The sequence below is a fragment of the Dendropsophus ebraccatus genome, chromosome 1 (genome assembly GCF_027789765.1).
Source record: "Dendropsophus ebraccatus isolate aDenEbr1 chromosome 1, aDenEbr1.pat, whole genome shotgun sequence".
Taxonomy (NCBI): domain Eukaryota; kingdom Metazoa; phylum Chordata; class Amphibia; order Anura; family Hylidae; genus Dendropsophus; species Dendropsophus ebraccatus.
Window position 1 is genome coordinate 215,200,132 of NC_091454.1, and position 24,048 is coordinate 215,224,179.

The following is a 24,048-nucleotide window of genomic DNA, read 5'->3' on the forward strand; positions in this document are numbered from 1 at the left end:
TATAGTCATACACCCCTATCCCTATGTGCCCCCTGTATAGTCATACACCCCAATCCACCCCCATATAGTCATACACTTCTATCCCTATGTACTCCCATGTATAGTTCTGTACCCCCATCCCTATGTACCTCCTGTATAGTAATGCACCCCAATCCATCCCCCCATATAGTCATATACACCTATCCACCCCCCATATAGTTATACACATGTATTCCTATATGACCCCCTGTGTATACACATCCTGTAGAGGCTGTATACCTGTATATACACATCCAGGTCTCTGCTGAGACCCCTAATAATGACAAATAGTAATAATGATAATAGACTAACCATGGGTTGCTGTTCAGTTCTTTTTTTACTTTTTCTAATCAAAATATCGCCAGTTTGGCACGGCAAGTGGGTGTGGTTTGCTAAAAGGGGTGTGTCATAATTATCGTTGAATTATCGTTAGTGCGGCTACATGTGCGATAAACTGCGATATTGATTTAGGCCAATATCACCCAGCCCTAGTATCTGCTAGACATGACTGAATTTAGTGTTATCCCTTCAATCCGCTCATCAGCCTTCTTCCACCATTTCACTGACTGCAGCTCCACCCCGGGTGCTGGAAAATTGGAATGATGTTTCCCAGGACTGGATCCAGCTTTTCCCAGCACACGGGGAGGAGCGGCAGTCAGTGAAATGGAAGCCGGCTGATGAGAGGATTGCAGAGGTGATAAAGCACTTGGTTTTACTGTAAATTTAGTCATGTCTACAAGATCCACCTTACAAACAAACATCCTGTATTATACTCCAGAGCTGCACTCACTATTCTGCTGGTGGGGTCATTGTGTACATACATTACATTACTGATCCTGGGTTATATCCTGTATTATACTCCAGAGCTGCACTCACTATTCTGCTGGTGGGGTCACTGTGTATATACATTACATTACTGATCCTGAGTTACATCCTGTATTATACTCCAGAGCTGCACTCACTATTCTGCTGGTGGGGTCACTGTGTACATACATTACATTACTGATCCTGTATTATACTCCAGAGCTGCACTCACTATTCTGCTGGTGGGGTTACTGTGCACATTACTGATCCTGAGTTACATCCTGTATTATACTCCAGAGCTGCACTCACTATTCCAGTAGTTAGTGCTCAAGCAAACACTGTACCAATAGGTAATGCCGATGTTGGAGCAGAATAGTGAGTGCAGCTCTGGAGTATAATAGAGGATGTAACTCAGGATCAGTAACGTATGTACACAGTGACCCCACCAGCAGAATAGTGAGTGCAGCTCTGGAGTATAATACTGGATGTAACTCAGGATCAGTACAGAATAGGTAAATCATGGATATAACTGCAACAAACCAAACAGATATAAGGTCTGTACAGGTTTTTATAGTGATTGCAGAATATATATACACAGAAGCATTATATACACTAATCCAGAGATTATTATTTTAAGGAATGAATTTAAAGTCTGTACTGGTACCCAAAAGTTTCATGTTAAAAAGCAATTTATATAATGCTATATGCTGATGCTGTAATTGTCCATCTTCATTTTGTGTTACTTTGCGCCACGCTATTTTAAGAAATTTATCACAGATCAAAACAGAAGGTATCCCAAATGTATTGCAGCTTCCAAAATATGGTGAAACCTGTCAGCTCTGCTGTATATACTAGGACAAGATTAGCAGAGCCATTTCATCAGTATGATTAGAAAGTGGCCATATTAATAGCAGATAACTAGCAGTGCTGAAGGCTTAGAGATGGCAGAATACTAAAACTATACACAGATGAGGCTAAAGTTTGTCACTTGCTCTTCTCTGTAGCTCATCTTTCAGCTTTACTGTATAGGCCAGGCCAGGATGAGCAGTCTTTTTACTTAAGTGGGCACCCACATGACAGGCTCTGCCGGAGGCCCAGATATGGCCAAATAGTGGTTCTATAGACAGACTCAGTTCTGTATAGGTATCAGTACATAAGAAACACGCCATATGCTAATGCTTCTAGACAAATCCAGAAACCTTGTAGGGTTTGTTACAATAGCAGGCTTCCTCCTTAAAGTGACTGTACCACCAGGCCCAGGCAGAAGCACTGGAGGCGGCCGACCCACCCTTAGTTGGAGGAAACCCTAGCCCCTCTATGATAGGGTTCCATTGATTCTAATGGAGTCACGTCATGGAGGGGCTGGGGTTTCCTCCCACTAAGGGTGGGTCGGCCTCCTCCAGTGCTTCAGCCTGGGCCTGGTGGTACAGATGTGACATGCAGACCAAGGCTGGAGATCTAAAGACTGAGCAGAAATGGGTAGTTCAAAGTTTTTTTTTTTCTTTTAAAACAAATGGTGCCAGAGATTTGTAATTTACTTCTATCATAAAATTTCAAGTCTTCTAGTATTTATCAGCTGCTGTATGCCCTGCAGGTAGGGGTATTTTTCAGTCTGGAGAGCAGGAGAGGTTTTCTATGGGGGTTTACTGCTCTGGACAGTTCCTGACATGGACCGAGGTGGCAGCAGAGAGCCCTGTGTCACACTGGAAAGAATTCATCACTTCCTGCAAGACATACAGCAGCTGATAAGTACTGGAAGACTGGAGATTTTTAAATGGAAATAAATTACAAATCTTTGGCACTTGCTGGGACCAGTTGATTTGAAAGAAAAAGCAGTTATGACAACAATGCAGAGTGTATATACATAGGCCGCACCTCCACAAGTGTATAATAGTGAACCATGTAGACACGACTAAGACCATTTTCTTTCACAAATTTATTGCGGTTCCCTCAGCCGTTCCAAAAAACAAAAACAAAAAAAAAACAGCATAGAATTCATCACGAGGAACATTTACATAAAAAAAAAAAATCCACCTGAATGACAGACTACAAAACAGAGGAGGGAAGAACAGAGCAGAGAGCGAAGTCGGGAGAGTTTTGTCATAGTTTATTGTGAAGTTAAAAACAGGCAATAAAAAGTAAAAACTCAGCGTACAGTTTCCATGTCTCTGAACAGACAAAACACATCACGACCCCCCCACTGGCGGGAGGGACCGGCGCACTTCACAAGGCCCCAGCTGCAGGGGTGGGACCGGCAGACAGCATGGGGGCGTCACCAGGGAATGTTCAACCAACTAAAAGCACAGGGACGTAGGAGGTGGGGGGGAGGGGAAATAATTCTCTTTACGTTAAAAAGAAAAAAAAAAAATTATATATATAATAATTCATTACTCACAGGCAGCTCCAGTGAATAAAACCGTGTTTTTTTTGTAGTTTTTTTTATTATATTTGTTGGGAGGTGAGTGGACGGGAGGCGCTCAGATTAGTCCTAATGTCTAGAACCTGCCCTTCACTGAATCGACTTCCACGGGGGCCGAGATGAAAAAGAACCAGGAAAGGATGAAGGACAAAAAACAGAAAAAAAACAAAACAAAAATAAATGTCCTAAAAAAATAAAAATAATAAAATAAAAAATACAACTAGGGGACTTTGTCAAACAGCTTCTCCCCTCACTGAGGTCAGCAACAGAGGCTCCCATCTCCAGACTGGTAATGAGTGACGACACAAGGTGACATTCACTGGGCCTGGAAGAGAACAGAGACGTCAGCTACATCCCATCCATGGCGGGCAGGTCACGCATCAGGTCTAGGTACTGGGGGCTGACCTGTGGCCCCGGCTGTGCCGGAGGAGGCTGTGTGGGGGGCGCTCCTGGTGCCTGTCCATAGTATGCTGCCTGCTGCCTGTAATATTCTGCCCACGCCGCACTGTAGTCTGGTTGTGCTGTCGGGGGAGCGCTCGATGCCACTGCTGCTGTGGCGGCCGCCGCTGTGGCTGCAGCTGGGGCGCCGGGAGCTGCAGCAGCTGCTGCTTGAGCTGTAACAGAAACACAGAAGAGGTGTTAGGAAGACGCACAAGAAGGTGGAGATATAGAGACGTTGGGTACGGGGGAGACGGTACCTTGTTTCTTATAATATTCTTCCCAGGCCTTTGTGTAATCCGGCTGTCCTGTGGGCTGAGTCGTCTGTTGACCTGTAAGGTGGAGGCCATGATGGTCAATAGAAGGTCTATACAGAACACAGCCACCTATAAAGACCCGTGGCCCTCCAGCTGTTTCAGAACTACATTCCCCATCATGCTTTAAGCTTTGGCTGTCCAAGGATGATGGGAATTGTAGTTATGCAATAGCTGGAGGGCCGCGGGTCTGGCCTATAAGACAGATAACCCTGTGGACGTTACTCACCCATCTTCTTGTAATACTCCTCCCAAGCCTTTGTGTAGTCCGGCTGGCTGGCAGGTGGGGGCTGCTGGGGGGGCTCCCCCTGAGGTGGAGGGACGGGGACAGCAGGGGGCTGCCCGGGCACAGGAGCAGGGGGCTGTTGGTAGTAGTGTGAGTAGTAAGCGGCCCAGGCAGCATTGGGGTCTGTGGGGGCTGGGGGTTTTGCTATGAAGAAATAGAGAAACCAATATGAATAATGAAGTTCATACATGAAACCATTGTCCCACTAACCCTTAGACTTTGCTATTTGCTGCTGACACTTACTTGGGTCGTGAGGGGCTGGCGGCTGCCCCCACTGGGGATATGTGCCGCCCCAGCCTTGTGGGGGGTATTGGTGAGGGGGTGGAGGTGGCGGTGGCCCCGGACTGCAATAGAAATCGGAAATCAGATCAGACCTGCATACAGCGAGAGATCAAAAACAACAGTCAGACAAATACAGACAGAGCTCATCACTAAGTGCTATCACCCCCCCATGTTTAATATATATATATTTTACACCCACAGAAGATTACAGCATTAAATGGGGTTATCCAGTGCTACAAAAACATGGCCACTTTCTTTCAGAGACGGCACGACTCTTGTCTCCAGTTCAGGAGGTGCGGTTTGCAATTAAGCTCCATTCACTTCAATGGAACGGAGCAGCAAAACCCCGCCCAATCAGGAGACAAGAGCGGTGCTGTCTCTGGAGAAAAATGGCCATGTTTTTGTAGCGCTGGAGAACCCCTTTAACAAATACATCCAGGCTACAAGACAGATCACTAATGCAAAATCCACAAAACCTGTTAATCTCATGGACATGCTGCAGATCTAAACATAAAGGTTGATTTATGAGTATATGAGTAAGAGTAAGGGGCGGTGGGGGGGGGGGGGGGGGGGGGGGGGGGGGGGGGGGGGGGGGGTGGGGGGGTTCAAATCAAATGGTGTCAGAAAATTATATAGATTTGTAAATTGCTTCTCTTTAAAAATCTCCAGTCTTCCAGTACTAATCAGCTGTTGTATGTCCTGCAGAAAGTGGCGTATTCTTTATGAAATAGTACTCTCTGCAGGAATTGTCCAGAGTAGTAGCAAAACCTCTCCGGCTCTGGACAGTCCCTGTCATGGACAGGGGTGGTGGCAGAGAGCACTGTGGCGGACTAGACAGAAGAAACCACTTCCTGCAGAACATACAGCAGCTGATAAGTACTGGAAGACTGGAGAATTTTAAATAAAAGTAATTTACGACTTTTTGACACCAGTTGACAAAGTTTCCCCTTTAAGAAAACTTTATCCACATATTTTAGCTGCACAATCCTGCACTGTGTAAACTGAATCTAACATTTCAGGTTATTAAGAGACGGTAAGTCAGATACGTACTGTGGCGGAGCTCCGGGAGGTCCAGGAGGGTAAGGGCCTGGATTAAACGGACCCATGGGGCCAGCTGGACCAGGACCAGGAGGGCCGGGGCCAATCGGGCACAAAGGACCCTGGGAAAAGAAAACGCAATGTTACATTTTATCAGTAAAAACAATAGTTAAAGATTCGATTTATTTTGGTCTCGGAACCAGAAGAGAAATTGATGGAAACTTCAGCAAATGAAGATTTATATTCCATCATTCAGAAAGGTCATAAACCCTGAACAGTAACGGTCCCCATACACCTTCAATAGCCGACAGCAGAACCATGGTCCGTCCCTCATCTCTCCCATCCTCCCCCATACACAGGGAGGGTCAGTGCAGCCGAGCCATCCTGTGTTCTGTACATGGAGGGGTAAGCCACAACCACACTGCAGCTTATCTCTTATAGAACAAAGAGGTCAAGAGGTGATTTTTTTTTTTTTTTTTAGCCAACTGAAGTATAAGGTGTATGGGGACCTTTAGGTTAGATAAACCATAGAAGATTGTTGGCAGAAAAACACCACTGGGTCCATCTTTTAGTATTTTCCTTCCTATTATCTTAGTAGAGATATATGTTTATAGCAGGTAGGTTTACATTCTGTTATTGTAGATTTACCAACCACATCTGCTAGAAGTTTGTTACAAGCATCTACTACTCTCAGTACAAACAGTTCAAGTTTTCCAGCTGTCACAAAGTAATAGGCCTGTCTATGGCGGGGGTATGGTACAGTCTGCACACAGGCCTGCTCTGCGGACGTCCACATGGCTGAGGAACAATGCATGGGCCCCAGGACTCACCTCAATCTTCTCTTCGATCAGCTGTTTGGCATGGTCGATCTGTTGTGGTGAGCCGCGGATGATGAACATTTTGAAGTTGGGGTCTCCGTTGGGTGGCGGCTGCCGTGAGATCTCCACAAAAGCTCCAGTCTGTTGGTTAATGGCCTTCACATTTTCTCCACCTGCAGAAAGGAGGAAACGAGATGTAAGGTGTCCGAAGGAAGTTATGTGAACTCAACAGACTCCCAGCACCGAGCGTCCACTCACCTCTACCGATGACTAAGCCACATTTATGTGTGGGTATGGAGAAGGTCATTTCTCCTCCAGGAGGTCCCCATGGCCCTTGCCCCCTGCCCCTTCCTCTGCCGCCAGGTGGCATACCAGGGCCCGGAGGTCCTGGTGGACCGCTCTATAGAAGAAAAGCAAGGCCACAGTAAGCTCATGTAATATGGACTCTGTATGAGATAAGTTACTCTCAATACTACAACAACTTCTTACTCTTAAACTCTGCAGCAGGTCACTTATTATCCTGGCAGCGTGATCACAGCGATCGGGTGGGCCCATGATGTGTGCGATCTTATCCGGACCGGATCCATCATCTATATGGATGTCATAGGCAAGTTAGTCAATCTTTGTTGTATAGGGTCCTGTACACAGGATATATAGAGGAAGCAGATGGGGGTCCCACCTTGTTTAAACTGTATCCTGACACCAGCGTCATTCTGTATTTTCTTGATCATTTCTCCATTGCGTCCTATTACTACTCCGACTGAGTGCCGAGGAACTGGTACCTGCACGGAAGAAGACGTCAATGCCTGAAACAACCCCCGCTTTATGTAGTCCACAACCACAGTCAGCTGTAGCTGCTACTTACATCTATGCCGCCGCCGCCTCCTCCTCCTCCTCCTCCACCTCCTCCTCCTCCTCCTCCTCCCCCCCGGGAGCCATACTCGTTCCGATCACCAAAGTTTGCTTGATCTCGTTCTCGTAACAGATCCATAACCATCTCACAGGCTTGCTGCAGGAGAATATACGGGGGACGTAAGGATTCTGGTTACTGAATATATAGACAACCGCAATCTAGTGCGGAGAGGATCGACCCCTTAGGACACAGGTGTCAAAGTGGCTGCTCTCCAGCTGTTCCAAAGCCTTTGGCTGTCCAGGTATGATAGGAATTATAGTTTTGCAACTGCGGGAGGGCCGCAAGTTTGACACATGTGTCCTAATAGGGTCGATCCTCTCCGCACTAGATTGTGGTCTTGCATGAGCAATTCCCCCTTGCAGACTAAAAAGTTTACACCAAAAAGGTATTAATAAAAGAATCCCAGCGCAGAACTGTGCCCACATATAACCTTATATACAGAAGATCGGGTAATGTCAATGACCTATTAACGGAATCAGACCGCTGCCCTACATATAAAGTAATTTTGCGCGAGTGAACAGCGACCGCTTCATCATCCGGAGACGTACCTGCACTTTGAAGGGTTCCCCTACAATGCGTAGAGGCTTATCCACATTGCTGCCCTGGGAGCCGTCTTGTATGAGTATCATCTTGACTCCGGCACGCTCCTGGAATATAAGTTTACGTAAAAATAACTGTACCCCGCCTTTTCTTGCTCATGTCATTGGGGTATAGGCTGGTGCCACTAGGAGGCGACTCTAACTATGGCGCTGCATGGTGGCACATACCTGCAACTGTTTGATTGTTTCTCCCCCCTTCCCGATAACCAGGCCGGCTTTGCCAGCAGGGATCATGATTTCTTGTAAGGAGCCGTTTTGTCCGTTGGCGTTATCGTGAAACTGGCCAGGTGGTCCTCCGCGGCCCCGAGCCACAATTTCGTCAAGCATCATCTTCGCTTTTCTACAAGAAAAACAGATGGACAAAAAGTTAGACTGTGGGACATCATCTAGAAAAGGACCCCTGGTGGTACATGAACAGTACTGCAAAGTGAACACAGCCAGATAAATGTGTAAGGGAAAAGGGGAGCACCACACTTAGAAAGCTGCTTTATCACATGCCAGGAATAACAGAGGCTACAACGGTTATAGGGGTCATTTACTTACTGCACAGCTTCTTGGGAACCAGTTAGTGACACCACCCTCTCTGGGAGCCCGCCACTGTCTGTAATACAAAAGAGACCTTATAAGTAACGCTCTTTATGTAACCAGAGCACATCATTCATATTGAAGTATGGCACAGTTAGTGGGCCCGGAGGTCAAACACTGATGCTGTATGGCAGGGATGGGGAACAGTCTGCCCCTAGCTGTTGCAAACAACAAGTCGCATAATGCCTAGACAGCCTTTGGTTGTCCAGGCATGATGGGAATCGTAGTTTTGCAACAGCCTGAGAGCCAAAAGGTTCCTCAACCTGCTGTATGGTAAAAATATAATGCAGGAAACCTGATGGGGCAGGAGGACTAGGACACCATTTTGTTAAGGATGTTGTCCTGCTTCTCCCAGAGGAGGGTAAAGAGACTGACATCTCACCTGGGGATATCTGAACTTTACAGCCAGACTCTTGTTGGATCTTGTTTATTTGTTCTCCTCCACGGCCAATGACTGAAAGCGAAAGACAGTATATTATTAACACCATCGACTCCTCCAGCTCCTCCTTCCCTCCTTTCACCATTACAGCGTCATCTGCTCCCATTACTGCCGCCATTTCCGCACTTACTCAGTCCCACCATGCCGTCAGGTACACGATATTCTTCTGTCAAGGATGTTGCCCTAGATGCAGAGAAGTCTTGTTACAGGAAAGAACAAGGGAACAAAACATAATGAAGAATAACAATCGAGGAGGAAACTTACCGAGGCTGATGTACAGGAGTGAGAGGAGGGGCGATCGCTGAAACCAAACAAACAAAATACAGATTAGATTCCTACAGGGTAAAAGTCAATTGGTAACAGCGCTCAGGCTTTCCCCGATCAGCACAGTGATCCCGGCTCCTGTCTGAATGGCTGATACACTGTACAGGCCCATTATACAGAACAGGGATGTCAAACTGATGCCCTCCAGCTGTTGCAAAACTATAATTCCCATCATATCTGGACAACCAAATTGGCTGTCCAGGCATGATGGTAACTGTAGTTTTGTAACCACTAGAGGGACATATTTGACCCCGGTTATACAGGGTGATGGCTAAGAAGGGGAATGGGCAGTGCTGCTCTCTTTTCCATCCAATCTCACATCAGGTTTGCAGAGTCATGCTGGATGGGACAGTAGCCAAGACAACTTCTAATGTGTCTAATATACAGGACGCAGGTGCAGTACCTATTGGTCATTGGGTGCTGCCCTGGCAAATGTACCACTACCCAGTGTGCGGCAGCGCCTCTCCATGTCTGATATCAGACAGAAGACAGAGGGGCTACACAACCCCACTTTACCAGCCTTCATCTGGCTTGGGAGGGCTGCTACAGCTGAATGTATGTGCTGGGCCATATGACAGGACACCCGTGATATATAATAGGTTCACACTAGCCTGACATGGACACATTTTTCACCTGTATTATGGAAGCCATTAGGAGCATGACTTGTGATGGCGAATCAGGATGAGACTTGTAACCATATTACAGATGCAAAAACATGACTGCATTAGGCTAGTGATCTACTACAGAAACTCTGAAAAGAAGAAGAAAACTTACGTTCGCTTTGTGTTGCCATTTTTTTGCACTCTGGTTGGTCTGAGGGGGGAAAAAAAAATAAAAAAGACAGGTCAAGGTTATGTGTGTATGGCATAGCTGTAGCGGCTCAGACATATCATACCTCTGGCCTCACTATACATCAATGAGTTATTGTCACTTGGAGTAACATTTGACATCTCTCTCTCCTGAGACGCGCTGCGATCCTAAGATACAGTTTGGGGGTGGGGTGGGGGAGTATACAGCAGGGTGCTCCACTACCCAGACTATAAATGATTGAGTCTAATTGACAGCCAGAAAGGCCTGCACTTCCCCCGGCTGTATATCAGGAGTGAGACCCCATGCCACCAGTAACGTCTGATGATATCATTCACTTCTAATGACGGTAACGCTTTAAAAGTGGTTATGTCAAGATTATTACAGCAAAAAAGATCACTGATCTGAGGAAGACCAGTCAAAGAACAGTCAGCCGCTGGTTAAAGCGCTCAATACAGTAAAATCCTAGGTCCTAACAGATGAGTGAACCGGGTTCGGGTCGATCCGAACCCGAACTTTTGGCATTTGATTAGCGGGAGCTGCTGAACTTGGATAAAGCTCTAAGGTTGTCTGGAAAACATGGAAACAGCCAATGACTATATCCATGATTTCCACATAGCCTTAGGGCTTTATCCAGGTTCAGCAGCCACCGCTAATCAAATGCTGAAAGTTCGGGTTCGGATTGACTCGAGCATGCTCCAGGTTTGCTCATCTCTACCTAACATCAATATGCAAAAAGGTCCGTGGAGCCTCAGTTATGAGTCTCACAACATGAGACACAGGACATCCCCCCCAGGGAAGGACCCAGCAAAGGGATGGCTCCTGTTCGGAGACCACCAAAACCACCATATCAGGTGGCCCCTTCAGTTAGTATCAAGTCTAATGCTATGACCAGGGAAATATCATAGATGGATACCTGGCTTTGGTATTACCCTGGTTATAGCATCAGACTCTTAACTGAGCTGGATATTGAGTAAAGGGATCTTTGCATGCTCAGTTTATAACTTATCCCCTACACACCAGCCCTGCCCCCCCGCTTTCTGCAGCCGTCCCATAGAGTAGCTGAATGGGTGGTTGAGTGCTCTGCCGCTCTATTCCCTTAGGAGACAAGAAGCTTCAAGTGTTGTCATCTCTCGGGGTCCCAGCGGTTGGACCCCCACTGATCAGATACTTCCAGTTATCATCTAGGCATAACCCCTGTAACAAAGCTCATCTCTCCTCCTCACCTCCATCTTCTAGCTGCCTTTTCTGACCGCCAAAATTGAATTCTTGGGTGTTGTTGACTCCTCCCGTAGCGTCACCGCCAATTTTTGCTGCAATCTATACAAGAGGAGAGAGAGAACATGTCACTATGACAGATGCAGTCACAGTCACTTATACACATAGATCGGGGTCACCATGCAGGTAATATGAGGCGATACGGAGCAGCCGTCACATCATGCAACTCCAAACTGCGGCCCTCCAGCTGTTGCAAACCCCCAATCCCCATCATGCCTGGACAGCTAAAGCTTTGGATTTGGCTGTCCAGACATGATGGGTAATGTAGTATTGCAAAAGGTGGAGGGCCGCAGTTTGGAGACCTACGAGTCACAGACAATGTCCGGTCACTGGATGTGAGGTGCTTCATGTATTCCTCATAATAGCTGTAAGGATCTGCAGGTTTATTCCGCCAGCCGCCTCTCGTGAAGGTACAGCCATCTGTACCCTGACATTTACCTTTATACTGGGAGCTGCAGAGACTTTTCATGACAACTTCCTCCATTACTCTGTGAATGGTGCCCTGGACTCCCACAGGCAGGAAGAGTTGTCACAGGGACACAGGATGGGTCAGGTGTCTGACAGACAAGGAGAATGGTCCCCATGTCTTTATGTAAAGCCCAGAACACAGCCAGGCACAAAAAGTATAATATGGGGTGAGGGGGCACCCTAAGGATTTCATATGTATGCGGTGACGGACACCATCAGACAGACCGGGTGCTGGTTATGACTTTATGGGACTTAGCACACTGAGGTGTCGTCACCGAGATCACAGGAGCCATAAACCAGGTCTAAGTTACAGGTGATGGGAAAGACGCCCTGAGGGCGAGAAGACTGAGCGCGGGCGTGTAATATATACAGCGAGAAGACTGAGCGTGGGTGTGTACTATATACAGCGAGGGCGAGAAGACTGAGCGCAGGCGTGTATCATACGACTAGAAGACTGAGCGTGGGTGTGTATCATACGGCGAGGACGAGAAGACTGAGCACAGGCGTGTATCATATAACGAGAAGACTGAGCGTGGGTGTGTATCATACGGCGAGGACGAGAAGACTGAGCACAGGAGTGTATCATATAACGAGAAGACTGAGCGCGAGTGTGTAATATACAGCGAGAAGACTGAGCACGGGCGTGTACCATACGACGAGAAGACTGAGCGCGGGCGTGTATCATACGACGAGAAGACTGAGCGCGGGCGTGTATCATACGACGAGAAGACTGAGCGTGGGCGTGTAATATACGGCGAGGGCGAGAAGACTGAGCACGGGCGTGTATCATACGACGAGAAGACTGAGCGCGGGCATGTATCATACGACGAGAAGACTGAGCGCGGGCATGTATCATACGACGAGAAGACTGAGCGCGGGCATGTATCATACGACGAGAAGACTGAGCGCGGGCATGTATCATACGACGAGAAGACTGAGCGCGGGCATGTATCATACGACGAGAAGACTGAGCGTGGGTGTGTAATATACAGCGAGGGCGAGAAGACTGAGCGTGGGTGTGTAATATACGGCGAGGGCGAGAAGACTGAGCGCGGGCGTGTATCGTACAACAAGACTGAGCGCGGGCGTGTATCGTACGAGAAGACTGAGCGCGGGCGTGTAATATACGGCGAGGGCGAGAAGACTGAGCGCGGGCGTGTATCGTACAACAAGACTGAGCGCGGGCGTGTATCGTACGAGAAGACTGAGCGCGGGCGTGTAATATACGGCGAGGGCGAGAAGACTGAGCGCGGGCGTGTATCATACGACGAGAAGACTGAGCGCGGAGGGGGGGGGGGGGGGCGTGTAATATACAGGGAGAAGACTGAAGCACGGGCGTATAATATACGGCGAGAAGACTGAGCGCCCGCGCTGGGGTGTGTGTGTAGTAAACAGCGAGAAGACTGAGCGCAGGGGGCGTGTCATATACGATGAGAAGACAGACCAGGCATGCTGTCCGGGCATGCTGGGAGTTGTAGTTTAGCAGAAGCTGTAAGGAACAATCCCAGGGTGGGGAAAAGCCGGCACAGAATAAGCGCCAACCCCACATGCTACACTTCAGTCTATCACGCGATCTTTAACCACTCGATTATCTACAACACTTAAGAAAATAAAAACCTCCCCCCCCCCCCCCCCCCCCCCATCCCAAATGAAGCAGCACGACCCCGAGACAGATGGCAGAAGGTGGTGAAACTCAATAGTGTCCCTATAGGGCGTCCCCAGCCCAGACACATGGAGCATCCTGTCCTCTGCAGATGGTGGATGGATGGAGAGGAGCTCATTGTATGGACACAGTCCCCGGGGGGATGGATGAGGATGGACAGGACCCCGGCAGCCATATACAACTATTACAGGCCGATGTACCATCACAATATTACATCGCACAATACAGCGGGGTACATGGTAGGGTGGAGGTGCGGCGGGTTACATGCCACATTGCAATTCCTGATTGTCATACACGTCTGGGTCATCATCAGTCACATGACCTATCACATGATCACTACAATGGGAGAGATGTGCTAAAGCTCACCCCACCCACATACTCCACTCCACTACTATTACAATACTAGAACTATACCCCCCCATCCCCCCCACCTCACTGACCTCTAGGACAAAGGCCCCTGGAGCTCAGGAGGACACAGCAGCGCCCTCTACAGCTCAGATCCTGCACAGGAAGGCCCCCGGCTCCATGTGTCCGCCATTACGCACAGGATACTGTATCATATAGGATCCTATATACACTCTGTGCTCCGGGCATAAACCCCACAGTCATCAGCCCATAGACTAGAATGGTTCCACAATCCCACACAAAGATGTGGATGTGCACAAGAGGCCCGAGACGGTAATATACACATCCGGCTCCCCAAACTATGTATTCTCTGCCTTACTGCCAATGAGGTGACACCTGATTTCCTAACGCTGTTCCTGCACTCTGGTTATACCATGTGACCAACATGCAATGAGACCTTAAAGGGGTACTCCAGCAAAAATTTTTCTTTCAAATCAAGTGGTGTCAAAGTTATACAGATTTGTAATTTACTTCTATTTAAAAATCTCCAGTCTTCCCATACGTATCAGCTGCTGTATGTCCTGCAGGAAGTGGTATATTCTCTCCAGTCTGACAGTGCTCTGTGCTGCCACCTCTGTCCATGTCAGTAACTGTCCAGAGCAGGAGAGGTTTTCTATAGGGATTCACATAGGAAACCTCTCCTACTCTGGACAGTTCCTGACACGGACAGAGATGGCAGCAGAGAGCACTGTGTCAGACTGAAAATAACAACATTACCTGTAGGACATACGGCAGCTGATAAGTATGGGAAGATTGGAAATTTATAAATAGAAAGTTATATAGATTTGTAATTTACTTCTAACACCAGTTGATTTGGTTATGGTTTTAAAATGTTCTGGTATCCAAAGAGACCCGAACCCCCAGATTAACAAAGGAACTGGTTGCTGATCCGGCAGGGGGCGTCACGACAAGTACACAAGTAACAGCCCAAGTGCCCCTGTAATTAAAAGGGGTTGTCTTGGAAAAATTCACACGTCGCCACACTGCAGGGGACAGTCAGTGATGTGATACTTACCCGGGCTGTCATCAGGGGTCATAGGAACACTAATTGTGGGGCAGAGCAGGCGGCCCAGGTAAGTACACATTACTGACTAAGGATGCACGATGCACCGAAATATCGATACTACTATCGATATTTCGGGCCAAAAAACGATTCGGTACCAGGATTTCCTGGTATCGATACTTTATATTAAGCTGCCTAATAACGCAGCTTAATATAAAGTATAGAGCAGTGAACATGGCCGGCGGCTAGCTAAGCGCCGGCCATGTTCTCTGTGTGCTGCCCTCTGCCCCCTGGCGTCACTTCCTCCTCCTCCGCCCGCCCCTTCCTCCGCTCACTGCAGTGAGAAGTTATAGCCGGCACACAGCGATCGCTAGTGCCGGCTATATAACTGTGCAGATGCCGCTGTCACAACTGACAGCGGCCTCTGACCCATCCTGAGCCTCTCCAGAAGCAGTGGGGGTCGGCTACTATGTGTAGCAGACCCCCGCTGCTAATGACCCGCAGCCAGTCACACCTCAGCCTCCTGTACCTCCTGTCATGCAGCCGTCCATCTGCGGCGCTGTTCCTATGCATATTCATGTGTGCACACTCTCGGTGGCTGCGCTTCCTGACCGGCCTGAGTGTGCACACATGAATATGCACGGAGGAACGGAGGTCCGACAGCTGGGAGCTTCCCGGAGCTGAGGGGAGGGGGATTTGTAAAGGGAGCTAATTTAAGGTGGAACATACAGCCTGAATCTTGGCCAGCAGCAAAGGTTAATCTTCCCGCTGGCCGAGGTTCAGGTTGTCTGTTCCACCTTAAACTCCCTTTACAAATCCCCCCTCCCCTCTGCTTTGACAAGCCTCATGCTTTAAGTGGTACCGCAGTAAGTGAGAGCAGGGGATGTGTGCAGACATTGCAAACATCCCTGCCCTCTGGTGTGCCCCCCCCCCCCACATCCCTGCCCTCTGGTGTGCCCCCCCCCCCCCCCCCCCCCCCCACATCCCTGCCCTCTGGTGTGCCCCCCCCCCCCCCCCCACATCCCTGCCCTCTGGTGTGCCCCCCCCCCCCCCCCCCACATCCCTGCCCTCTGGTGTGCCCCCCCCCCCCCCCCCACATCCCTGCCCTCTGGTGTGCCCCCCCCCCCCCCCCCCACATCCCTGCCCTCTGGTGTGCCCCCCCCCCCCCCACATCCCTGCCCTCTGGTGTGCCCCCCCCCCCCCCACATCCCTGCCCTCTGGTGTGCCCCCCCCCCCCCCCACATCCCTGCCCTCTGGTGTGCCCCCCCCCCCCACATCCCTGCCCTCTGGTGTGCCCCCCCCCCCCCACATCCCTGCCCTCTGGTGTGCCCCCCCCCCCCACATCCCTGCCCTCTGGTGTGCCCCTAACATTCCTGCCCTTAAACCCCTGCCCTCTGACAGGAACTGACCTGCCAGGCAGAGTAACCCTCTCTTGTCTGTCCAGACCTGGCAGCCTTCACCAGCTCCCTGCAGTGTGGGGGTTGTAGTCTGTACCCAGTGGCGGATTAAATGTACCCTGGGCCCTGGACTGTTCACCCAACCTGGATCCCCCCCGTCAATCTGCCCACTACTGCCCCCCCCCATGCTGTCCCCAATAAACACAATGTTTGGTCCCTTGCTGCACAGAGGATGTCAGGAGAGGAGGGGGCTGATCTTATAGGGGAGGTCACAGCGTCACAGCAGCACAGAGAATGTCAGGAGAGGAGGGGGCTGATCTTATAGGGGAGGTCACAGCGTCACAGCAGCACAGAGAATGTCAGGAGAGGAGGGGGCTGATCTTATAGGGAGGTCACAGCAGCACAGAGGATGTCAGGAGAGGAGGGTGCTGATCTATAGGGGAGGACACAGCAGCACAGAGGATGTCAGGAGAGGAGGGTGCTGATCTATAGGGGAGGACACAGCAGCACAGAGGATGTCAGGAGAGGAGGGGGCTGATCTTATAGGGGAGGACACAGCAGCACAGAGGATGTCAGGAGAGGAGGGGGGGGCTGATACTATAGGGGAGGACACAGCAGCACAGAGGATGTCAGGAGAGGAGGGGGCTGATACTATAGGGGAGGACACAGCTGCACAGAGAATGTCAGGAGAGGAGGGGGATGATACTATAGAAGAGGTCACAGCAGCACAGAGGATGTCAAGAGAGGAGGGGGCTGATCTTATAGGAGAGGTCACAGCAGCACAAAGGATGTCAGGAGATGAGGGTGCTGATCTTATAGGGGAGGTCACAGCAGCACAGAGGATGTCAGGAGAGGAGTGTGCTGATCGATAGGGGAGGTCACAGCAGCACAGAGGATGTCAGGAGAGGAGTGTGCTGATCGATAGAGGAGGTCACAGCAGCACAGAGGATGTCAGGAGAGGAGGGGGCTGATCTTATAGGGGAGGTCCCAGCGTCCCAGCAGCACAGAGGATGTCAGGAGAGGAGGGTGGTGATCTATAGGGGAGGTCACAGCAGCACAGAGGATGTCAGGAGAGGAAGGAGTGTGCTGATCTTATGAGAGGTCACAGCAGCACAGAGGATGTCAGGAAAGGAGTGTGCTGATCTATAGAGGAGGTCACAGCAGCACAGAGGATGTCAGGAGAGGAGTGTGCTGATCTATGGGGAGGTCACAGCAGCACAGAGGATGTCAGGAGAGGAGTGTGCTGATCTATAGGGGACGTCACAACAGCACAGAGGATGTCAGGAAAGGAGTGTGCTGATCTATAGAGGAGGTCACAGCAGCACAGAGGATGTCAGGAGAGGAGTGTGCTGATCTATGGGGAGGTCACAGCAGCACAGAGGATGTCAGGAGAGGAGGGTGCTGATCTATGGGGAGGTCACAGCAGCACAGAGGATGTCAGGAGAGGAGTGTGCTGATCTATGGGGAGGTCACAGCAGCACAGAGGATGTCAGGAGAGGAGTGTGCTGATCTATAGGGGACGTCACAACAGCACAGAGGATGTCAGGAAAGGAGTGTGCTGATCTATAGAGGAGGTCACAGCAGCACAGAGGATGTCAGGAGAGGAGTGTGCTGATCTATAGGGGACGTCACAACAGCACAGAGGATGTCAGGAAAGGAGTGTGCTGATCTATAGAGGAGGTCACAGCAGCACAGAGGATGTCAGGAGAGGAGTGTGCTGATCTATGGGGAGGTCACAGCAGCACAGAGGATGTCAGGAGAGGAGTGTGCTGATCTATGGGGAGGTCACAGCAGCACAGAGGATGTCAGGAGAGGAGGGTGCTGATCTTATAAGGGGGGGGTGTATTTTTTTTCGAGGTATCGAACTGGTATTGAGTATCGAACTAAAAAATCAAGTATTGGTATCGAACTCAAAATTCTGGTATCGTGACATCACTATTACTGACATGTCCCCACATATGATTTTTTTCCCCAGACAACCTTTTTAGTCACATATTACACCTTTCATCACCACAGGTTTATGGAGCCTTTATAACAGGGATGGGGAGCCTTGGAATCCCATCATGCCTGGACAGCCAAAGCTTTAGCTGGAGAGCCAAAGGTTCAATCATTCACCATCATCATCGCCCCCACATCCTCTGGTTACAGTTTTTGAAGCTGCACAACGGCTCGTGTCAGCCAATGAGGCAGCATCTGCCTGCGTGTCAGCCAATGAGGCAGCATCTGCCTGCGTGTCAGCCAATGAGGCAGCATCTGCCTGCGTGTCAGCCAATGAGGCAGCATCTGCCTGCGTGTCAGCCAATGAGGCAGCATCTGCCTGCGTGTCAGCCAATGAGGCAGCATCTGCCTGCGTGTCAGCCAATGAGGCAGCATCTGCCTGCGTGTCAGCCAATGAGGCAGCATCTGCCTGCGTGTCAGCCAATGAGGCAGCATCTGCCTGCGTGTCAGCCAATGAGGCAGCATCTGCCTGCGTGTCAGCCAATGAGGCAGCATCTGCCTGCGTGTCAGCCAATGAGGCAGCATCTGCCTGCGTGTCAGCCAATGAGGCAGCATCTGCCTGCGTGTCAGCCAATGAGGCAGCATCTGCCTGCGTGTCAGCCAATGAGGCAGCATCTGCCTGCGTGTCAGCCAATGAGGCAGCATCTGCCTGCGTGTCAGCCAATGAGGCAGCATCTGCCTGCGTGTCAGCCAATGAGGCAGCATCTGCCTGCGTGTCAGCCAATGAGGCAGCATCTGCCTGCGTGTCAGCCAATGAGGCAGCATCTGCCTGCGTGTCAGCCAATGAGGCAGCATCTGCCTGCGTGTCAGCCAATGAGGCAGCATCTGCCTGCGTGTCAGCCAATGAGGCAGCATCTGCCTGCGTGTCAGCCAATGAGGCAGCATCTGCCTGCGTGTCAGCCAATGAGGCAGCATCTGCCTGCGTGTCAGCCAATGAGGCAGCATCTGCCTGCGTGTCAGCCAATGAGGCAGCATCTGCCTGCGTGTCAGCCAGTCCCTGTCCTCTATATACAGGATAACCATCAGGTAATTCTTTCTAGGAGTGTTGTTTCTATCTCAGCTATAGGGAACCTTCAGCCCTCCAGCTGTTGGGAAACTACAATTCCCATCATGCCCGGACAGCTGACAGCCAGAGGGCGGGAGGTTCCCCATTCCTGACCTATAGGCCATAGATTTTCTGTATACACTTTTCTTGGAGCTGGGGGTTGTGTTGGGCTCTGAGCAAACGTGTCTGATCTGCCCATAGTGACCAATCACAGCAGAGATGTTATTTTACTATAACTTATTAAGAAATAAAAGCTGCAGAATTAGAGACACATTGGAGCTGTCCCTGTCCCCTTGAGCCACTGCAGTGTATATTGGGTTTGGTGGTTAGCTCCCCGAGCATACAAGTGTATGTATATTGTACCAAGGCTGTAAATTGATAGCTCGGCACTGGCTACAAGCTGAACCTCCCACAATGGCGGAACTGACTAATACATTAAAGGGGTTATCCAGCGCTACAAAAACATGGCCACTTTCCTCCCTCTCTTGTCTCCAGGTCAGGTGCGGTTTGCAATTAAGCTCCATTTACTTCAATGGAACTGAGTTTGAAACTCCACCTAATCTGGAGACAACAGTAGGGGGAAAGTGGCCATGTTTTTGTAGCGCTGGATAACCCCTTTAAATTCCACAATGAGATTGGAGAAAGGGATATATAAGAAGAGGAAAGCAATGAAAAAGTAGGAAGCCATATGGGGTACGTGGGGGGACAGTCCAGGTCCACCATCTTACTTCTTAAAACGTAATCCCATGGAGGCGTTTCTACTATTAGCTGATCAGAATAGGGCAGCTGCAAGAAGAAGGCCTTAAAGGGTTATCCAGCGCTACAAAAACATGGCCACTTTCTTTCAGAGACAACACGACTCTTGTCTCCAGTTCAGGTGCGGTTTTCAATTAAGCTCCATTTACTTCAATGGAACTGAGCAGCAAAACCCCACCCAAGCTGGAGACCAAAATGGGGCTGTCTCTGGAAGAAAGTGGCCATGTTTTTGTAGCACTGGATAACCCCTTTAAAAAACAGTAAAATGGGTAGATGTTTTATTAAAGGGAACCTGTCACCCCCCGTGCCGGGGTGACAGGCTCCCGACCCCCGCTACAGCCCCCTATACTCACCTGATCCCGCCGGGTCACGGAGATATCAGCCGCTGCACGCGCTGAGAGATGAGTCCAACGCTCAGAGAGAATGACAGGGGAGTCCAGCGCTCTGTCATTCTCTATGAGTGTTAGACTCATTTCTCAGCGCACGCTGGGATGCAGCAGCTGAGAACTCCGTGACCTGACCAGAAGCGGGACCCGGCAGGATCAGGTGAGTATAGGGGGCTGTAGCGGGGGGGTCAGGAGCCTGTCAACCCGGCACGGGGGGTGACAGGTTCCCTTTAAGGTATAGGTCTCAGTGTCTGTGGGAATGAATGGTTGTATGAATGGTGTATGTGGGTCGGACCGCCTGCCTGTCAGGGTAAGCTCTCATTTTATCTTTTCTGGTTGGGAAACTATTTCTATGTCCCACTTCTGCCTTATTTCTATACACTCCTTATTGTGATGTGCCATTTAAGGACATAATGTTCTAGAGGGAGGAGGAGATTGTTTTATTGTAAAATTGAAAAATGTTCAATAAAAAAAATTATCTGATTTAAGCTGACCCATAACTGTTTGCTATGAAAAGACTGACAGTCATTTTGAACCACAAAAAAATAAATATATCATACAGCGAAGGCTCCCAGCCTGACAGAGTTTAAAGGGGTAGTTCAGCAAAAAAATATTTCTTTTAAATCAACCGGTGCCAGATATTTGTAATTTACTTTTATTAAAAGTCTCCAGTACTTATCAGCTGCTGTATGTCCTGCAGGAAGTGGTGTATTTTCTCCAGTCTGACACAGTGCTCTCTGCTGCCACCTCTGTCCATGTCAGCAACTGTCCAGAGCAGCAGCAAATCCTCAGAGAAAACCTCTCCAGACTGGAAAGAATACACCACTTCCTGCAGGACATTCAGCAGCTGATAAGATTTGTTTATAGAAGTAATTTACAGATCCCTGGAACCAGTTGATTTGAAAGAAAAACATTTTTGTGAACAACCCCTTTTAAAGGGTTTATCCAACCTTACGAACCTGACGGTCCATCCTTGGGAGATGTCATCGACATGAGATTTTGTAGCGGTCCCCTCCCCCTCCTCTCAGTGTTCCCCCCACAGCTATTAGTCACACAGATATCACATTCTGCAGCAGTGTGCTTGTCCCCAGGACCACAGGACAGGGCACTTATAAGCACGGAGGAGGCTGGGGTCCTCACATCAGCAGCGATCCCCCCTCACACAGCTGTGTCAGGGATCAGACCCCGCCGGGCTAATACTGAGGCCTTGTACTGAGGATGGGCCATTATCTTGTAAGGTTACACACTCCTTAAAGGGGTTATCCGGCTCTACAAAACCATGGCCGCTTTCCTCCAGAGACAGCCCCACTCTTGTCTCCAGCTTGGGCGGGGTTTTGCTGCTCAGTTCCATTGAAGTGAATGGAGCTTAAAGTGACTGTACCACCAGGCCCAGGCTGAAGCACTGGAGGCGGCCGACCCACCCTTAGTGGGAAGAAACCCCAGCCCCTCCATGACGTGACTCCATTAGAATCAATGGAACCCTATCATAGAGGGGCTGGGGTTTCTTCCCACTAAGGGTGGGTCGGCCGCCTCCAGTGCTTCAGCCTGGGCCTGGTGGTACAGTCACTTTAATTGCAAACCGCACCTGACCTGGAGACAAGAGCAGTGCTGTCTCTAGGAGAAAGTGGCCATGTTTATGTAGTGCTGGATAACCCCTTTAAATCAGGGATGGGGAACCTGCAGCCCTCCAGCTATTGCAAAACTACAACTCCCATCATGCCTAAATATTCCCAGCCAAAGTATGATGGGAATTGTAGTTTAGCATTAGCTGGAGGGCCGCAGTGTCCCATCCCTGTCCAGGCACTTGTTATGGATGTTATGAATTTGGAGTATTAGACCTGCGGTCAGACCCCCCCCCCCCCCCCCCCCCCCACACCACACCACACCACTATAATACAGATCCATGACGCTAGAAGATAATAATGCACCATGGAGGAGATCAAACATGGTGTAAAGTGAAACTGGCTCAGTTGCCCCTAGCAACCAATCAGATTCCACCTTTAATTCCTCACAGACTCTTTGGAAAATGAGAGGTGGAATCTGATTGGTTGCTAGGGGCAACTGAGCCAGTTTCACTTTACACCATGTTTGATAATTCTCCCCCAAAATCTTTCCAATTCTGGTGTAAATTCGGTAACCGATTATTCCACCTGCAGTTCAGGGGAGGGAAAAAATGGTGGGTTCGTCCCTGTGTTGAGTGATTGGGAGGTTCTTTGTTAATTTACAAAATACTAATATAGATTATCTGATTGAAAAAAGAAAGTACACACAGCAACCAATCACAGCACAGGGAGTGGTTGCTATGGACAACGGCCGTTGTCCTGCACAGTGTTATATGATTAAATGGGCCATGTGACCAGCGCGGCCTGTGATTGGTCGGTGCAGGATGTGGAAGGTGGCCGCACTTATACTTTTACAATTTTTCTTCCTCCATTGAAATCAATGAAGAAAATATGAAGCAAACCCCCATAGACCTCAGGGCAGCCTGTGCATGAGCGTGTCCTGGTGCACGGACATCCAGTAAACGGCTGCGTTAACGCTGTGTGTGAACAGACCCTGATGACAGGGAGCTGGGTGATCCTGCCCCATTGTGTGGTGATGCTCCCCACCGTACAGCGCTCTGTGACAGACCCGTTACCCCGGCGTGTCCCCGGGAGACACCGTACAGCCAGCACAGCGAGCCAGCGCCGGCCGGATACACAATACACAGCCCGTGTCCCCTCCTCCGCCCCTCAGCGCTCCCCGCAGCCCCGGCCCCCTCCTCTCCCGGCTCCTCACCTGCCTAGCCCTCTGCACGGCATCGGCAAACGCGTCCTTGCGGTTCCCGGTCTGGGCTCCGGGATAGTCGGACATGGCGGCGGCAGCGGCTCCTCCGCGGGCTGAAGGCGCGAACAAGGCCGCGACGCGCAGGGCACACTGGGAAACGGGGAGACGAGCAGCTCGGTGACTGATGTCCCCACTGACCAATCGTACTTCAGGTTGGAGAAACCGCCGACCAATCACGGGAAGGGGATGGACACGGACCTTGTGATTGGCAAACGCTAACAGCCAATGACGTTAGAGGGCCTTGCGTAGATAGGGACAAAGACAGGCGGGAGGGACTAACATGATTGCAGGCCGCCTCGGCCAATGAGGTGGGAACACGCTGGTAATGGACGGGGGAAACAACGAGTCGCTAAGCGTTTAAGATAGAGGGGCGGGGATTTCAAAGGTTTTATTCACTGAATTGGTTGAATACGCTGTGAGAGACGTCGTAAGGAGCCAATCAGAGCTCAGCTGCAGTGTGACGCGGTGTTGAGTATAATATTATTACTGGCTATTGTATGGAGCAGGTGCGGTGCAGGGAGGCCATTGATGCTGGTGTCCCGTGATTACAGGCGGCAGCACCACCCTGCCCCTACACACACTACAGAGGAGCACTGTGTACGATATATACAGCCGCGGTCACACTGTGCGGTCACAGCTGCGTTTAGTAAATCATGTAAAAATGTTCGCAGGTTCATACAGTCACACCTGTAACCGCATCCAATCAGGCGCTCTGGAGACCATATAAGTGATTCCAGTG

The 24,048-nt window shown here is 49.9% G+C and overlaps 1 protein-coding gene across 2 annotated transcripts; it reads right to left on the reverse strand.

Annotated features, from left to right (window-relative positions):
- Positions 1 to 2,914: 2,914 nt before the first annotated feature.
- Positions 2,915 to 23,430, reverse strand: KHSRP (KH-type splicing regulatory protein). 2 transcript variants are annotated; one of them, XM_069948083.1, is made up of 20 exons: positions 23,262 to 23,430; positions 11,311 to 11,404; positions 10,052 to 10,090; positions 9,218 to 9,254; positions 9,084 to 9,136; positions 8,897 to 8,968; positions 8,473 to 8,530; positions 8,098 to 8,269; positions 7,879 to 7,977; positions 7,283 to 7,426; positions 7,097 to 7,199; positions 6,907 to 7,007; positions 6,676 to 6,817; positions 6,430 to 6,590; positions 5,612 to 5,721; positions 4,523 to 4,653; positions 4,223 to 4,423; positions 3,940 to 4,011; positions 3,647 to 3,855; positions 2,915 to 3,566 (listed from the first exon to the last, which is right to left on the reverse strand). In XM_069948083.1, the coding sequence occupies exons 1-20, from the start codon at positions 23,334 to 23,336 to the stop codon at positions 3,558 to 3,560; spliced, it is 2,082 nt and encodes a 693-aa protein (XP_069804184.1). In that variant the 5' UTR covers positions 23,337 to 23,430; the 3' UTR covers positions 2,915 to 3,557. The 2 variants fall into 2 exon arrangements, with proteins under 2 accessions (XP_069804184.1, XP_069804176.1); XM_069948075.1 differs by having other exon boundaries at positions 4,523 to 4,623; positions 23,262 to 23,419.
- Positions 23,431 to 24,048: the final 618 nt, after the last annotated feature.

Bases quoted from the DNA above. Each gene is read 5' to 3' on its own strand.
- KHSRP (XM_069948083.1), bottom strand. From the start codon at position 23,336: ATGTCCGACTATCCCGGAGCCCAGACCGGGAACCGCAAGGACGCGTTT. The intron at 9,255-10,051 runs GTAAGTTTTCTT...GTTTGGTTTCAG, and splicing joins AATGGCAACACAAAGCGAAC to CGATCGCCCCTCCTCTCACT. The intron at 4,012-4,222 runs GTGAGTAACGTC...TCCACCTTACAG, and splicing joins GGAGTATTACAAGAAGATGG to GTCAACAGACGACTCAGCCC.